The sequence below is a fragment of the Plecotus auritus genome, assembly GCF_963455305.1.
Source record: "Plecotus auritus genome assembly, chromosome: 7".
In the NCBI taxonomy this organism is placed as follows: Eukaryota; Metazoa; Chordata; class Mammalia; order Chiroptera; family Vespertilionidae; genus Plecotus; species Plecotus auritus.
In genome coordinates this window covers 22,294,116-22,311,339 of record NC_137774.1, presented here as the reverse complement: position 1 = coordinate 22,311,339, position 17,224 = coordinate 22,294,116, and the positions used below count along the sequence as shown (strand labels likewise).

The 17,224-nt window shown below is 37.4% G+C and overlaps 1 protein-coding gene across 1 annotated transcript in view; it reads right to left on the bottom strand.

Moving 5' to 3' along the window:
• VMP1 (vacuole membrane protein 1) overlaps positions 1-17,224 on the bottom strand; it is a 121,854-nt gene that overhangs the window by 70,841 nt on the left and 33,789 nt on the right. The window contains exon 7 of the mRNA XM_080680911.1: positions 6,977-7,144. Within this exon, the coding sequence (XP_080537037.1) occupies positions 6,977-7,144 (168 nt within the window). The remainder of the gene's footprint in view (positions 1-6,976; positions 7,145-17,224) is intronic.

Sequence of the window (17,224 nt, the reverse complement as noted above, 5' to 3'; positions counted from 1 at the left end):
GCATAGTATTCCATTGTTTAGATGTACCATAGTTTTCTAATCCACTCATCTGCTCATGGGCATTTGGGCTGTTTCCAAATCTTAGCTATGGTGAATTGTGCTGCTATGAACATAGGGGTGCATATATCCTTTCTGATTAGTGTTTCTAGTTTCTTGGGATATATTCCTAGAAGTGGGATTACTGGGTCAAATGGGAGCTCCATTTTTAGTTTTTTGAGGAAACTCCATAATGTTCTCCACAGTGGCTGCACCAGTCTGCATTCCCACCAGCAGTGCACAAGGATTCCTTTTTCTCTGCATCCTCACCAGCACTTGTCATTTGTTGATGACTGTCATTCTGACAGGTGTGAGATGGTACTGCATTGTCATTTTGATTTGCATCTCTTAAATAATTAGTGACTTTGAGCATGTTTTCATATGTCTCTTGGTCTTCCTTCTGTCTTCTTTCAAAAAGATTCTATTTAGTTCCGTTGCTCCTTTTTTTTATTGGATCATTTATCTTCCTTTTATTAAGTTAAATTCCCTGTAGATGTTGGAGATTAAAACTTTATCAGTGATAACATTTGCAAATATGTTCTCCCACACAGTGGGCTTGTTGTTTTGTTGATGGTTTCCTTTGCTGTACAAAAGCTTTTTATTTTGATGTATTCCCATTTGTTTATTTTCTCTTTAGTTTCCATTGCTCTAGGAGCAGTATCGGTGAAGAAATTGCTTCGGCATAAGTCTGAGATTTCTCTGCCTGTGGATTCCTCTAGTATTTTTATGGTTTCCTGTCTTATGTTTAAGTCCTGTATCCATTTTGAGTTAATATTTGTGTATGGTGTAAGTTGGTGGTCTAGTTTCATTTTTTTTGCATGTATCTGTCCAATTTTCCCAACACCATTTATTGAAGAGACTGTCTTGACTCCATTGTATGTTCATGCCTCCTTTGTCAAATATTAATTGCACATAGTGGTTTGGCTCGATATCTGGATTCTCTATTCTATTCCATTGGTCTATATGTCTGTTCTTGTGCCAGTATCAGGTTGTTTTGAGAACAGTGGCTTTGTAATACAGCTTGAAATCTGGTATTGAGATCCCACCTACTTTGTTCTTCTTTCTCAGGATGGCTGTGGCTATTCGGGGTCTTTTTTAATTCTAGATGAATTTTTGGAGAGTTCTTTCTAGGTCTGTGAAATATGCTGTTGGTATTTTAATAGGGAGTGCATTGAATCTATAGATTGCTTTGGGTAGTATGGACATTTTAATGATGTTGATTCTTCCAATCCATGAACATGGTATGTTCTTCCATCTGTTTCCGTCTTCCGCTATCTTTTCTTTCAGTGTCCTGTACTTTTCCGCATATAGGTCTTTTATCTCCTTAGTTAAGTTTATTCCTAGGTATCTTAATTTTTTTTGTGCAATGGTAAATGGGATTGCTTTTTTAGTCTCTCTTTCTGTAAGTTCACTATTTGTATAGAAATGCCATAGATTTCTTGGCGTTAATTTTGTATCCTGCGATATTGCCGAATTCATTTATTAAGTATAATAGTTTTTTGATGGAGTCTTTCGGGTTTTTTATGTACAATATCATGTCATCTGCAAATAAGGACAGCTTTACTTCTTCTTTTCCAATTTGGATGCCTTTTATTTCTTCTTCTTGTCTGATAGCAATGGCTAATACTTCCAGTACTATGTCGAACAGGAGTGGTGAGAGTGGGCATCCCTGTCTTGTTCCTGTTCTTAGGGGAAATGGTTTTAGTTTCTGCCCATTGAGTATGATGTTAGCTGTAGGTTTATCATATATGGCTTTAATTATGTTGAGGTATGATCCTTCTATTCCCACCTTGTTGAGAGTTTTTATCATGAAAGGGTGTTGGATTTTGTCAAATGCTTTTTCTGCATCAATTGATATGACTATGTGATTTTAATCTCTCAATTTGTTTATGTGATGTATCATGTTTATTGATTTCTGGATATTGTACCATCCTTGCATCCCCGGGTTAAATCCTACTTGGTCTTAGTGTATGATCTTTCTGATGTACTGCTGGATCTGATTTGCTAGAATTTTGTTGAGGATTTTGTCATCTATGTTCATGAGGGATGTTGGCTTGTAATTCTCTTTTATTGTGTTGTCTTTATCTGGTTTTGGTATGAGGGTGATGCTGGCTTCATAGAATGAGCTTGGAAGCGTTCCTTCCTCTTGAATTTTTTGGAATAGTCTGAGGAGGACAGGTTTTATTTATTTTTTATTTATTTATTTATTTTTAATATATTTTATTGATATTTTACAGAGAGGAAGGGAGAGGGATAGAGAGCTAGAAACATCGATGAGAGAGAAACATCGATCAGTTGCCTCCTGCACACCTCCATGTGCCCGCAACCAAGGTACATGCCCTTGACCGGAATCGAACCCGGAACCCTTCAGTCCGCAGGCCGACGCTCTATCCACTGAGCCAAACCGGTTTCGGCATGAGGAGGACAGGTTTTAGTTCTTCCTTGAATATTTGGTAAAACTCCCCTGTGAAGCTATGTGGCCCCGGGCTTTTCGTTGCTGGAAGCTTTATTATGACTGCTTCGATTTCTTCCATAGTTATAGGCCTATTGAGATGTTTAGATTCTTCCTGAATGAGTTTTGGAAGGTTTTATTTTTCTAGCAATATGTCCATTTCCTCCAGGTTGTCCAGTTTGTTGGAATAGAGTTGCTCATAGTATTTTTTAACAATCCTTTGTATTTCTGTGGGGTCTCTTGTTATTTCCCCTCTTTCTTTTCTCATTTTGTTTATTTGGGTCCTCTCTCTTTGCTTCTTGGTAAGCCTGGCTAGAGGTTCATCAATCTTGTTTATCCTTTCAAAGAACCAGCTCTTGGTTTTGTTGATCTCTATTATTTGGTCTCTATGTCGTTTATCTCCGCTCTGATCTTTATTATTTCCTTCCTTCTGCTTACACTGGGCTTTTCTTGTTGCTCTCTTTCTAACTCTTGGAGTTGTAGGGTTAGGTAATTTATTACCATTGTTTCTTATTTTTGGCAGTAGGCTTGTAGAGCTATGAACTTCCCTCTCAAGACTGGTTTCGCTGTGTCCCATAGATTTTGGGTTGTTGTGTTTTCATTGTCATTTGTTGCCATGATGTTTTTTATTTCTTCTTTGATCTCTCTGGTAACCCAGTCATTGTTTAATAGCATGCTGCTGAGTCTCCATGTGTTTGATTTTTTTGGATTGTTTTTATTGTAGTTGATTTCCAGTTTTATGCCACTGTGATCTGAGAAGATGCTTGATATGATTTCTATCTTCTTGAATTTGAAGAGACTTTGTCTGTGACCCAATATATGGTCTATCTTTGAAAATGACACATGTGCACTTGAGAAGAATGTATATTCTGTGGCTTTGGGGTGAAATGTTCTGAAGATGTCAATTAATTCCATCTGGTCTAGTGAGTCATTTAGGATTGATGTTTCTTTGCTGATTTTTTGTTTAGAGGATTTGTCCAATGGTGATAGTGGGGTATTGAAGTCTCCTACTATGTTTGTATTGCTGTCAATCTCTCCCTTGATATCCTCCAGGAGTTTTTTTATGTATTTGGGTGCTCCTGTATTGGGTGCGTATATGTTTATCAGAGTTATTTCTTCTTGTTGGATTGCTCCCTTTAGTATTATGAAGTGGCCTTCCTTATCTCTTGTTATGTCCTTCACTTTGAGATCTAATGTGTCAGATATAAGTATTGCTATCCCAGGTATTTTTTCATTTCCATTCACCTGAAAAATCTTTTTCCATCCCTTCACCCTCAGTCTGTGTGCGTATTTTTGTCTGAGGTGGGTTTCTTATAGACAGCAGATATATGGGTCATGTTTTCTTATCCAATCTGTTACCCTATGTCTTTTGATTGGGGCATTTAATCCATTTACATTTAAAGTTATTATTGATAGGTGCTTATTTGTCGCCATTTTTATTCTTTACCCCTGTGTTCCTTTTTCACTTTCTATTTCTTTTTTTTATAGCAGACCCTTTTGCATTTCTTGCATTGCTGGTTTGGTGGTAATAAATTCCCTTAGTCCTTTTTTGTCTGTGAAGCTCCTGATTTCACCTTTAATCTTGATTGATAGCCTTTCTGGGTACAGTATTCTTGGATTCAGACCCTTCCTTTGCATGACTTTGTATATTTCATTCCATTCCCTTCTGGCCTGATGAGTTTCTGTTGAGAAATCAGTCACTAGTCTGATGGGGGTTCCTTTGTAGGTAACTTTTTGTCTCTCTCTGGCCCCTTTTAAGATTCTTACTTTGTCGTTGTTGTTTGCCAACTTAATTATAATGTGCCTTGGTGCCGGTCTTTTGGGGTTCATTTTGCTTGGGACTCTGTGAGCTTTTTGGATTTTTGTGGGTTTTTTCTTCCCTATATCAGGGAAGTTTTGTGTCATTATTTCTTCAAACAGGTTTTCTATTCCTTGCTCAGTTTCCTTTCCTTCTGGAACCCCTATTATGCAGATGTTGTTTTGTTTCGTGTTGTCCCAAAGTTCCCTTAGGCTCTCCTCCTGCTTTTTAATTTTTTTTCTAGAAGCTGCTCTACTTGGGTCTTTTTTCCTACCTTGTCTTCTAGCTCACTGATGCGGTCCTCTGCTTCTTCTAGTCTATTCTTGATGCTTTCTATTGAGTTCTTTACAGCAGCGATGTCATTTTTCATTTCTTCATGGTTCTTCTTCATTTCCTCTTGGTTCTTACACATATTGTCAAATTTGTCTTCCATTCTTTTCAGCCACCTTATGACCATTTCTCTGAATTCTTTCTCTGACAGGTTGCTTGCTTCCATTTCGTTTACTTCCTTTTCTGGTGATGCCTGCTTTTCTTTCATATGTGGGCTGTTACTTTGTCTCCCCATGGTCTCTCTTCTCTGGGTGTCTGGTTATGTAGTGCTCTCTCTCCTTATCCCAGGCGAAATCTGACCTTTCCTTGGTGGAGTGTAGAGCTCCTCTGAATCTGCGTGCTTGTGCCAATTGGGGACCGGTGTTCTCGGGTTTGCAGCTGTGCGGTGGGTGCCGTATTTGTAGATTCCCCGGGCTTTTCAGGCATCCGATAACATCCACTTTCCCCTTCAAGATGGTGTGGTCTCCGCGTCCAAGCTGGTTGCTCCGGGAGGGAACCCAGCTGCAGTGGGGGCTGCCTGGTCAGGGGAGCCCCATCTAGCAGTCCCCCACACTCTCCTGGAGTATAGCTTTCCCTCAACTCACCAACAAACACTCCCCATGCGACCACACACTCTCCCTTTGTTTTCTCAGTCACACACTATCTTGCAGTCTGCCTTCCCGTCGGCAGCCATCTTTTCCTCTCTATTCACATTCTTGTATATGTGCAAAGTCTAATGCTGAGTGCTGTAGGGGTAATAAATGTAATGTACAGTCTGTATTTTTTAGGAGCTTAAAAATTTTATTTGGGGAAATAAGCCACTGTACGAACCAAATTGACTAATTTAAGGCATGAATGAAAAGCCAGGCCAAATGAGCACTTCAGACAATGTGCACTGTGGGAGTTTGTAGGAGACAGTTACCACCGTCAGTTGGGATGGAAGCTTTTCTTTATTGGCATTGGTGTCAATCCAGCTACATAAATCATTTTTGAAAGAACAAAAGAAAAGTAGAAAACTAAAGTCTATATATATAGCCCCTTTCTAGCATGTTCCAAGTATCTCCTGTTATTTTAATAAAAATGTTTCATCAAAAGACTACTGTGGTCAAATTTAAAAAACACAGGCAACTAGTACAATGAATCTGTTTCCAGTGTTTATGAAAAAGTAACAGGAAACATGACAATTTTTCCTGTCTTTCATATTCAGCAAGTTCAATGTATGGCATTTCCCTTATAATTCTTTAAAAATACAACATAATTCCTACCACATAAATGTCTTTGAAAACTCTGCCTCTTCTGTGGGCATAGTATTCATATTACTCTTTAGTTAAGATTTTTAAGTGATCTGTTCCACAATTTTTATTTGATAAGAAACTGTTAGGGAAAAGTTATAGGTAATATATAACTTAATAAATGCAAATGATGAATTAAAAATAATTGAAATAGTAACAAGAAGTTTGTTGTTTTTAAATATTCTTTATTGACTTTTTACAGAGAGGGAGGGAGAGGGATAGAGAGTTAGAATCATCGATGAGAGAGACACATCGATCAGCTGCCTCCTGCACACCCCCTACTGGGGATGTGCCCGCAACCAGAGTACACACCCTTGACCAGAATTGAACCTGGGACCCCTCAGTCCACAGGCCGACGCTCTATCCACTGAGCCAAATCGGTTTGGGCACTAATAGGAAGTTTTGAGCAAATGAACTATTCCTCAATGATAGACACTTGAATTTAAGCACATAAAAAGAGTGTTTTGTATGGGTTAAAATACATTTTGCCACTGAACATGTAGTCCAAAAACTTCCCAAAATATACTGAAGCAAATAATAAAAAAGAAAACATCAGTACAGCTGAAAGTAAGATCACAATATACAACCATAGAGTCTGATGCCTCCACTACAGTAACGTTTGGTTTACGAAGAAATGTTTCACCCTACTTCAGTATTATAACAATTCAGAGAATAAAATGAGTCCTCTAAGAATAAACACCAAGTATTTAAATTTAGGAGACAGACATAACATTTACCAATCTGAGACTAATATATAAGCACCTGATGTGTGTTTATCAAATATATAAACATGGGTGAAATTTTACAAAGTAGTATAGTTGCATTATCCATACTCCTTGACCCTGCTATTGTCTACGTCTACTTGGCGTCAATTGCTTCATGGTACCTATGGCTTCATGCCTTCTTTCTGAATGTCATTAATGAATAGAAAAGGCTCTAAAGGATTTGTTTTACTTGGAAGTAGGCAGCTGATGACTTCATGAATTAGTTATCTACTGACTTGGTATATGTTTGGATTTAATTTCAAAGAGGTGCAACAAACTATACAGGCAGGTTAACTTTAGACAAATATAAGAACAGGTATCTTACCCACATGCAGGCCTCAATCCTAACTTTTGAGATGATGCTCCACAAAGAAACGGATCCTTCAATACCCTCTTCATCTGGACAAATAATCTGATCAGGATAGGGTGGTTCAGGGAAATTAACTGAATTGCATTCGTAAGCAGCTAATGTAACTGAAGCTATATGTGGACCCTGTAAAACAAATACGAGAAAACTAGTTAGAAATATTAATGAAAAGGGAATCATCAATAAACATGCTCTTTTAACAGTACTTTAATTGCTATATATTAATAGAAAAACCTTAGCTTTAAAAGATCAAGAATCTATTTAACTAAATATTTAATGATACAAGATGGTAATTTGAAAAACTCCTTCCCAAAAGTTCCTCCTGGCTTGCTTTAAAAAAAAATCAGATTTATTGATAATGTACATATAGTAAGTCACTTTTCTGGGTCTATATTACATGAGTTTTGACAAATATATTCAGCTGTACAATAACGAATCAAGATATAAAACATTTCCATCATTGCAAAAAGTTCCTTTGTGCCCTTTTGTAGTCAATCTCCCTCCCCCAACACTAGCCCCTGGAAACCATATCATTCCTGGCTTGGTTCTGATTTTGTTTATCCGTATTTTCATTTGTAGGTTACATTCCCTTTGATAAAAACTTCCTGTGCTGTTATTCTTTCAGGCATAATTTGAGAATATCACTTTATGTCCTTATAAACAGTTGGTGAAGTAACTACCTCACTTACATTTTAATCATATAGAGTGAAATGGGTTAATAATGCAATAAAGCCTTAAACAAGGGTTCCCAAATACACACGTATGCCGAGGTGAGGTTTCTGCATAAGAATCAACTAGGGAGTTTGTTAAAAATATAACTTCCTGTTTGGCTGGCATAGTTCAGTGGTTGAATGTCAACCTATGGACCAGGAGGTCATGACTCGATTCCTGGTCAGGGCATGCTAGTATGCTTGATCCCCAGTAGAGGGTGTGCAGGAGGCAACCAATCAATGATTTTCTCTCATCATTGATGATTCTATTTCTCTCTCCCTCTCCCTTCCTCTCTGAAATCAATTAAAAAAACACACAAACAAACAAAAACGAAACAATAGGTAGGAGTGGGAACCTGTATGCTAATAATGAAGTTCCTTTAGAGTTTTAAACAGGTTATGTTCTAATAGGCTAGGTTTAGGAATCATTGGGAAAATAGTAAATTAAGGCTTAGAAAATAAGCAATGTCGGACTAGTCACTTAACTTCCTAGGCTTCAGTTTACTCTTCTGCAAGGCAAGAGAATTAGACTCATTTTATGGTTTTATTCAGCTCCAAAAACTTCAAATATAATCAAATATGTTAATAAAATCCAATGCTAATTTCCAAAGTTCTCATGAAGTATTAAAACCTAATAGTTGCACATTCTTAACATGTTGCTCTAACACCCATGGTAAAAGTATTCACTTTAAAGCATAAGAATAACTTTAGAGCCAGATGTTCTGGTTTAGGCTCTGGCCTCTGCCATGTACCTTCTGAGTCTTGCTTTCCTCATCTATAAAATGGGAATAATAAAATACCTCAGGATCTACATTCTGGGGATGTAGAATTTAAATTAGTCAATTCATATAAAGTGTTCATCCTAGAACAGGGATGGGCATATAGTAAACCCTCAAAAAGTACCAGCCATTAGGTGTTATGAAGAACAATACTGTATTTGCAGAATTATATATACATATACACGTGTATGTATATATAAGTATACATACAATAAGGGGTCTCTGTATATAAGTGTCTTTTAAAATCTCATAACGAAAGAATTTGTGGTTCAAAGACTGCATAAGATCCAGTGAAAAAATAAGATACTAAAGAACTACTGCTATCAAGATAAAAGGTTATATAAAACAAAAATTTTTGTTGCATGTTAATGTGAAAAAAGATATTCATAAATCTAAGCTACATTTCTCCCTAAACGAAATGGGTATTTTTGTTCAAATAAAATCTAAGAAATGAAGTTCTACTCTTAGCACTGAATCAATTAGTTATTATGTTTTTCTGAACCTATGTGAAGAATTCTTTAGTTGGTTCCTCTTTTTCTTGAGTTTTAATTCCTAGAAATCCATAAATAGTAATATTTAAGTTTTAAAAGTAGTTATAGTATGTTTTTTAAAAGAATGCTTTTGAGTATTCAGGTCTTAACACATGTTATTAGCCATGAAATCTACAACTGCTCCTATGAATACTATGTGCATAAGAGATTTCACAAATGGGGAAGAAAAAGACTATTTTATAAGCCTAAAAAATAACATACCAAGTTTAAAGTTTGGGGAATTCAGAATCACTGAATAATCAGTAAAAAAAAATTCTCACTGTACACTTATAGCTAAGCATTAGATATAATTTAAGGAAAAATTGTAACTTTCACCTTTATTGTTTGAAAACACAAAAGAGAAATGTTATATAAGTAAAACAGAAAAAATTCAAGTTTGTTCATGATATCTCTATACAACTGTCCCCTGTAGATTGCAGGAACAGTCTACCTCTGAGTGCTAGAAATGAACAAAAATTAAACTTTTCTAGGAGATAAAATAATGAGATTTCTGCGTCTAAAAAGGGAAATTTTCAGCAATCTGATGAGAATTTTTTTCCCTAAAGAAAGGACAGTTCATTCACACAACTAAACTGATATATACTTTCCATAACCACACTAGTAAGTCATGATTACTCAGCCTTAGAGGCAGATGTGGTGGTTCCCAGACAAAATGAACACAAATAAATTAGCTTCTTGTCTTTTGTTCATTCTCAAGAGTCCATTTAGCCTATACCTGACATTTTAGTTCCTAAATATAACTGACTTGACTGAAATATTAGTTACATGAAAAAAACGAAAACTAAAAAAGAAAAAATCTTTTTTATTAGAAGCATTTAAAAAGTAATACATATTCAAACTACCTTTTAAGTGTATTTTCTAAAACCTACAAGTCCTATTACTATGTATCAAATATGAAAGAATCACATTTTAACCATACTAGGAGAAACATTGGAACAAACAAACAGCTATAGTGTAAGAAGAAAAGACTACCTGGACAGAACCATCATAAAAATAACACAATGTTACAGTTTTTATGGGAGCATGCAGGTATTCGTATGTATTGGCTATAGATCCTGGGCTGTGGCTGAGGGTTTTCCACCTCAGATTATGAAGTAACTGGTACAGACTTTCATTCCTACAGCAAACAACTAGAAAACTGGACAAAAATATATGGAACACTTCTTTTTAGACACTGCACCACAGGACTTCTGACTGCTGAGAGAAGGGATACAAATGAGGATAAGCTATGATGACTCTGGCTCTTGATTTGTAGACACACCTTGACAGTAAAATCTACAGTCCAAAGAGAAGGAGCCCATGCACAGCATGGTGGTCTTGCTAAGATGAGGAAGGCAATTGAATCCTATATAATAAAGAGGTAATATACTAATTAGACCGAACAGCAGAACGCCCATCAGACGACCTTCCGGATGAAGCAGGGGCTGCGAGGGTGGAGGCAGCTGGGGCTGCGAGGGCCCCGGCTGTGAGTGCTGAGCCCCTTGCACAAATTTTGTGCATCGGGCTTCTAGTATACAAAAAAGAACAAAATGGAACTTCTAGAGCTAAAAGTATAATATCCGAATAGAAAAATTCATTAGACAGAGCATCAACTGCAGAAGAAAATATAAAGAACTTGAAGACAGTGAAATAGAAAGTATTCAAACAGAGAATGAAGGCTATGAAAGAAATTAACCTCTATAAACTATTAAATAACACCAAACAGTCTAACATACATGTGACTGAAATCCTAGAGAGGAAAAGGTGTGTGTTTGTGTGGGAGAGTTATATGCACACAAAAAAACAACTTGAAGAAATAGTCAACTGTTTTCAAGATTTGATGAAAAACTTCAATTCATCAGCTCACTGATCTAAAATAACTCAACCAATTAGTCAGGATCAAGAGAAAGAAAATAAAACATATCAAATTGCTGAAAATCATGATCATATCATATTAAATTGCTAGAACTCAGTAATAACAAGAAAATCTTAAAGCAATCAGAGGGGATAAAAATAACACACTATAGGAAAATATAGATAAGACTTACAGACATAATTCAAACCAAAATACAATGGGAAAATTTCTCTAAAATATTTAAAGGAAAAAAACACCTGTCAATTTAGAATCCATGGAAAATATATTTCAAAAACAAAGATGAAATAAAAACATTTTCAGACAAAAAAAAAAGCAAAAGAATTTGTTCCAGTAGATCTGTAGTATAATATATGTTAAAAGAAATTCTCAGAAGAAAAGTGATACCAGATGGAAACTTTAATGTACAAAAAGGAGTGAAGAGCACTGAAAATATAGAAGACCCTTCCTCATTTTAAAATCTCTTTAAAAATAACTAGTTGTTTAGAGCAAAAAAGATGACATGTGTAAAAGTAAAATATATGACAAGAGCATAAAGTATGGGACAGATAAAAGTATACTATTGCAAGGTGGTTACATTATATATACTTTAAAAATGCTCAATCCAAAGAAGGTAGGAAAAGAAGAATAAAAAATAGGTGGGAGAAACATTCTGAGGGTAGACTTAAACCCATCCATACTGATAACTACATTAACTATAAATGTACCAAACGCACAAATAAAAAGCAGTGTGTTAGACTGGATTAAAAATCAAGACCCCAGTACAAGCTGTATATAAGTAATGTTAAACACCTAGACCCAAAAGTACACTAAATAAATGAAAAAGATAAACTTCTTTAAAATAATCACAAAAAAGACAGAGTGACTACATTAATATCAGTTAAAGTAGACTTCAGGATAGGGAATTCCTAGAGATGAATAAAGACATTTCATAATGATAAAAGGCTAATTCTCAGGAAAACAAAACAATTCCAAATGTGGAGGTACCCTTTAACAGACTATCAAAATATATTAAGCAAAAACTGACAAAACTGAAAGGAGAAATAAACAATCCTACAATTATAATTGGGAATTTCAACATCCTTCTCTTTTTAGTTGATAGAACAAGTAAACTGACAACCAGTATGAATATGAAAGACTTGAACAATATAAAACACTCCACTCAGCAATAGCCAAATACATATTCTTTTCAGCAAGAATAGACCATATGCTGGGGTGTAAAATGAGTCTCAGCTCATTTAAAAGAATGTGTCATGTGGCAAGGTAAACATCAATACAAGGAGTACTTAAGGAAAAATGAAAATAGAGGTCCTCAAAGATTAATTTTTTCATTTAAGGACTATGTCCTTTCATCTTTGTGGTGGTAATAAAAGGAAGTCAAACAGCTATATACAGCCCAGACTGTTATTCCCCAGCACAGGAAACTCTATAAATTCCCTAGCTAGCAACAAGGTCACAAGTAACATTCACTGATTGCACAGAGCTCCTGAGAGTTCCTAATTACTGTCAATGGAGGTTTCCTTTACTAGTAGTGATAAGGAGGTTGAACTTTATGATTGTGATGAGATATTATACTCTCATCAGAGTGACAGGTTTTAGGGCCCATATTGGGAGTGGGGAGTAATTCAGTATAGTCATTCTAAATGAAGTCAACTCAACAAGATTGTTTCAGTTATTTGTGACATATCGAACATCTGGTTTTATTTCAGTTCAAAGCCTTATGTATCCAGTCTCATGAGCTGTATTACATTATATTTTCCAAAGTTTTCATAATGGAATAATTCTGCCTGTCCAGGATAAAAGATGTAGTGCTTGGCCAGGCAAGACTATGTCTGGGTGAGAGCAAATCCATAGTTAGACCAGGGATAAGATTTCTAATAAGAGCAGATATAGGTATTGGTGAAAAAAAGTATTTTAACTTGAAAAGAATTATATTCAGTAAAATGACAAATTAGTATGTGCATTGCTGCTTCACAAAAAAATAAGTGTTTTCTGTCTTTTGAACTTTACTGTAGGGCCCTTTCTTCCAGAGACATTTCTTAACATTAAAAACTTAAAATGGTCATATCAGTTCATTAGGAGCCTAATTTACTCAAACCTCATTATCAATCAAGATGAAGAATATAATATCACATTAAGAGTATAGCATGTGTATGTGTGAGTTTTTGTAAGGAAGATGAGCAGGTAGGCAGACAGACAGACAGACAGACATTCTTCTACCCTAGGCAGCTCTCAGAACTGATAAAACATTCCTAAAAACTGAAGTTGTTTGCATAACATCTGTAATGTCAATTTATAACCTAATCCATCATCCATACAGAGAAGTCAAGTGAGATCCCAAAGGCAAAATTTCCAATTAGTTTTGTCTGGAAAGTTTAGGGCAGAGGTAATAACATCAAGAATCCTGTGCTGATTCACTGGGAAAACATTTGTTTGCCACACTCCTTCACTGAAGGAACAAAAGGAGTCAGTGGTTAGTCTGGAATGTGATTCATTAGGAATATCTTGGTGATAAATGAAAGATGACAAATGGTTATGTGCATGACTTGCAAAACCTTTGTTTTCTTTAAGTCCTACTTTAGAAATGCTTTTACAAACAGGAATTCTACTCGAATTCTCTTAATTTTTGCTTTTCTCATTATAGTCAGAAAACTTACCTAAAGTTATGATGTACAGCAAATTCTAGAAGGCTAGAGAATAAACTATTGACTCCAAATGGGCTCTAAGAAGTTCAACTAGTGTTTATATTCTTGTTGTGAAAAAAAGTTTCAAATTTACAAATTAAGCCTGTAGTCCCTCTCTATAAAATGCAGTACAGTATGTCAAAGCAGTAATCTGGGCATTAGCTAATGTGGGTTTTCGTTTTCTGAAGCTGTTAGTAACTTACTATATGTAATCTGACTTCTTCTCACATTCCTCATTTGATCAGAAGTCTAATAATAATAATTGTGATTATAATGCCTGCACAACCCAGATAACAGGGCAAGAATCCATGATATTACATAGTAAAAGTATTATGATAAATATCAAATTGCTAATCAAAACAAAAATCATTCATGCTCTAAGTTATAAGGACCTGTCTTTGAAGTCATTTTTATTATATGAATCAATCCATAAATAAAGATGTTTCACTTTTCTTTTCTAAACATAAGCCATTTTTTTGGAGGGGGGCGGCAATTCAGAGAGGAAGGAAGAGGGAGAGATAGAAACATCAATGATAAGAGAGAATCACTGATCAGCTGCCTCCTGCACACCCTCTACTGGGGATCAAGCCCGCAACCCAGGCATGTGCCCTTGACAGGAATCGAACCTAGTACCATTCAGTCCACAGACTGACGCTCTATCCACTGAGCCAAACCAGCCAGGGCAACCTAAGCAACTTTTGATCATAAAGTTGATTTAAGTGTTCAGGAGAAATGGACTACATACTTACATCAGAGTTTTTAAAAAGGCTATATGTTGTTTAAAATATATACCCAACAAAACAGGTTTTAGCTAAACTGTATCTTTTTAGCTTTGATTTAAGCACACATTAATAAATAGTGACTTAAGGGCAGGAAGTTATCCAGTCTGTGCATACCCCCTTTGTTTGGTGAAAACCCAGCCCCACGTCCTGGAGACCTTGGTTTCTTCTTTGATGTGGTGATGCTCATAAGAGTTAATACATGAGTCATTCCTTGGGAAAAGACAGGGTGAAGAGCAGATCATGCACTCATCAAAAAAGGGCAAACAAACCTTTTCTAAGAAGGGCCTGTTGGCCTTCCAGGAAGAGCCCTGAGTCACTGCCTGCTTACAGACAGAGTCATTATACCTCTACAGAGCAATATCAAGTCATACCAGAACCTTACTTTTGGCAATCTCTTCCCTTTTGTGTCCTACAGAGGCACAGACAGTTGAACAATAAAGCAACAATCAGAAGTCAAGCAGAAAAAGAGGTAAAGAGGTTGGCTAACAATTAAAAAAAAAAAAAGTTTACATCACCTAGTGGCATTAAACAACTACAATATTTCTTACTTAAACTACTACACTTTCATTTCAATTTATAGATATGTATTTTCCAAATAACAATTTAGGCAGTCAATAGCCATGAGTCGAAAAGTATAGTAAATGTCTATACATAAGAAAAAAACAGCTTTATAATCCTCTACTAGAGGCCTGGTGCACGGATTCATGCACCGGTGGGGTCCCTCGGCCTGGCCTGCGGGGATCGGCCGAAACTGGCTCTCCGACATCCCCTGAGGGGTCCTGGATTGCAAGAGGGCACAGACCAGGCCGAGGGACCCCACCGGTGCATAATCGAGGTCGAGGAGGGGCCGAGGGAGGGCCCCAGGGTGTGTCCAGCCCATCTCACCCAGTCCTGATCAGCTGGACCCCAGCAGTAAGCTAACCTACCGGTCTGAGTGTCTGCCCCCTGTGGTCAGTGTGAATCATAGTGACTGGTCGAATGGTTGAACAAATGGTCAGACACTTAGCATATTAGCCTTTTATTATATAGGATAATATAATAAAGGCTAATATGCAAATTGACCGAACAGCAAAATGACTGGTTCTCATGATGTGCACTGACCACCATGGGGCAGACGCTTAACACAGGAGCTGCCCCCTGGTGGTCAGTGCACTCCCATAGGGAAAGCAACACTCAGCCAGAAGCTGGGCTCATGGCTGGCAAGCGCAGTGGTGGTGGCAGGAGCCTCTCCTGCCTCCGCAGCAGCGCAAAGGATGTCTGACTGACGGATCCCGGACTGTGAGAGGGTGCAGGCTGGGCTGAGAGACACCCTCCCACCCCACCCCCGCAAGAGCACGAATTTCATGCACTGGGCCTCTAGTAGTGTATAAAGTATTATATCCATACTATAGAGTAAAGAAACAGGGTGCTCTATAAATATTCGATAGCAATCAAGATGTCAGATTTTTTAAATGTACAATTTTTACCACATAGTTTAGTAATGAAATAATCCTAAACTTAAGCAGAAACTGCCTCTGAGTCTTACACAAGGGAAAATATCTCACAACTTTCTTTGTATTTATTTTATAACAAAGAGCCAAAAATGTTTTCTATTAAAAGGGTCATATTGAGCCCTGACCGGTTTGGCTCAGTGGATAGAGCATCGGCCTGCGGACTGAAGGGTCCCAGGTTCGATTCCAGTCAAGGGCATGTACCTTGGTTGCGGGCACATCCCCAGTAGTGGGTGTGCAGGAGGCAGCTGATGGATGTTTCTCTCTCATCGATGTTTCTAACTCTCTATCCCTCTCCCTTCCTCTCTGTAATAAACCAATAAAATATATTTAAAAATAAATAAATAAATAAAAGGGTCATATTGAACAAATGACCTGTATCATTCAAATAATGCCTTCATGTTACAGCTGCTAAGAAAAATGGATCTATTCTACAATGTAATTAAATAGTCCTAATACTCTGCTATACCCCAAATGCATGAAGATAGGACAACTCTATACTTTGAAATATCTCCCTTTCGATTCCCAAATGGTTCAAGTAGAAGTCAAAGACAAAAGTTACCTGTAAAATATATTCAACCTTCTATCTATAGCTTAATATTTGGGTGCCTTTTAAAATTATAAAATGATTGTTGACACTTTTTGTTCTTAGAGTTCTTTGTCTGGGAGCTGGCCTTTTTGAAAGAAATATAGGCTTTGTTAAGCCTTTCTTCAGGAAACTGCTCCACCTGGTGTCAAAAACTGTTCATACATCACATTATTTGGGACTTGTCAATGCTTGTGGAATTCATTCTCTTTGTTATTATTAAACTAGTGGCCTGGTGCACGGAATTCGTGCACATTAAAAGGGGATTAGTTAGAGGAAATAATTTAATATTGCTATTTGCCCTTTCTCTATAATAGAAGTGTCAGAGATGAAAGAAAATTAGTAAAATGTATATGAAAACCTTCCTCCTGTTAGAGTCTGGGGTGCACCACAGGACCCAGAATCAAGTCCCTGCCCACCCACATGCGCCTCAAAATCGCGTGAGACCCAGACCTGACTGGCCCCCGCCCCCATTGGGCTAGATCCAGATCTGGCCAGTCCCACCCTTGTCAAGCCCCACCGGGCAGGGGATGTAGCCTCAGGTCCCCTGGCCCAATGTCAGGACAGGGGGGCGTGGCCTGAGGTCCCCCAGCCCAGACCAAGGCGTGGGGCGTGCCTTGAGGTCCCCCGTCAAGCCCCGCCAGGTGGGGGACATGGCCTGAGATCCCCTATCAAGCCCTGCTGGGTGGGGGGCATGGCCTGAGGTCCCCCGTCAAGCCCCACCAGGCAGCGGGATGCAGGCTCAGGTACCCTGGCCCAGCACTGGGAGGGG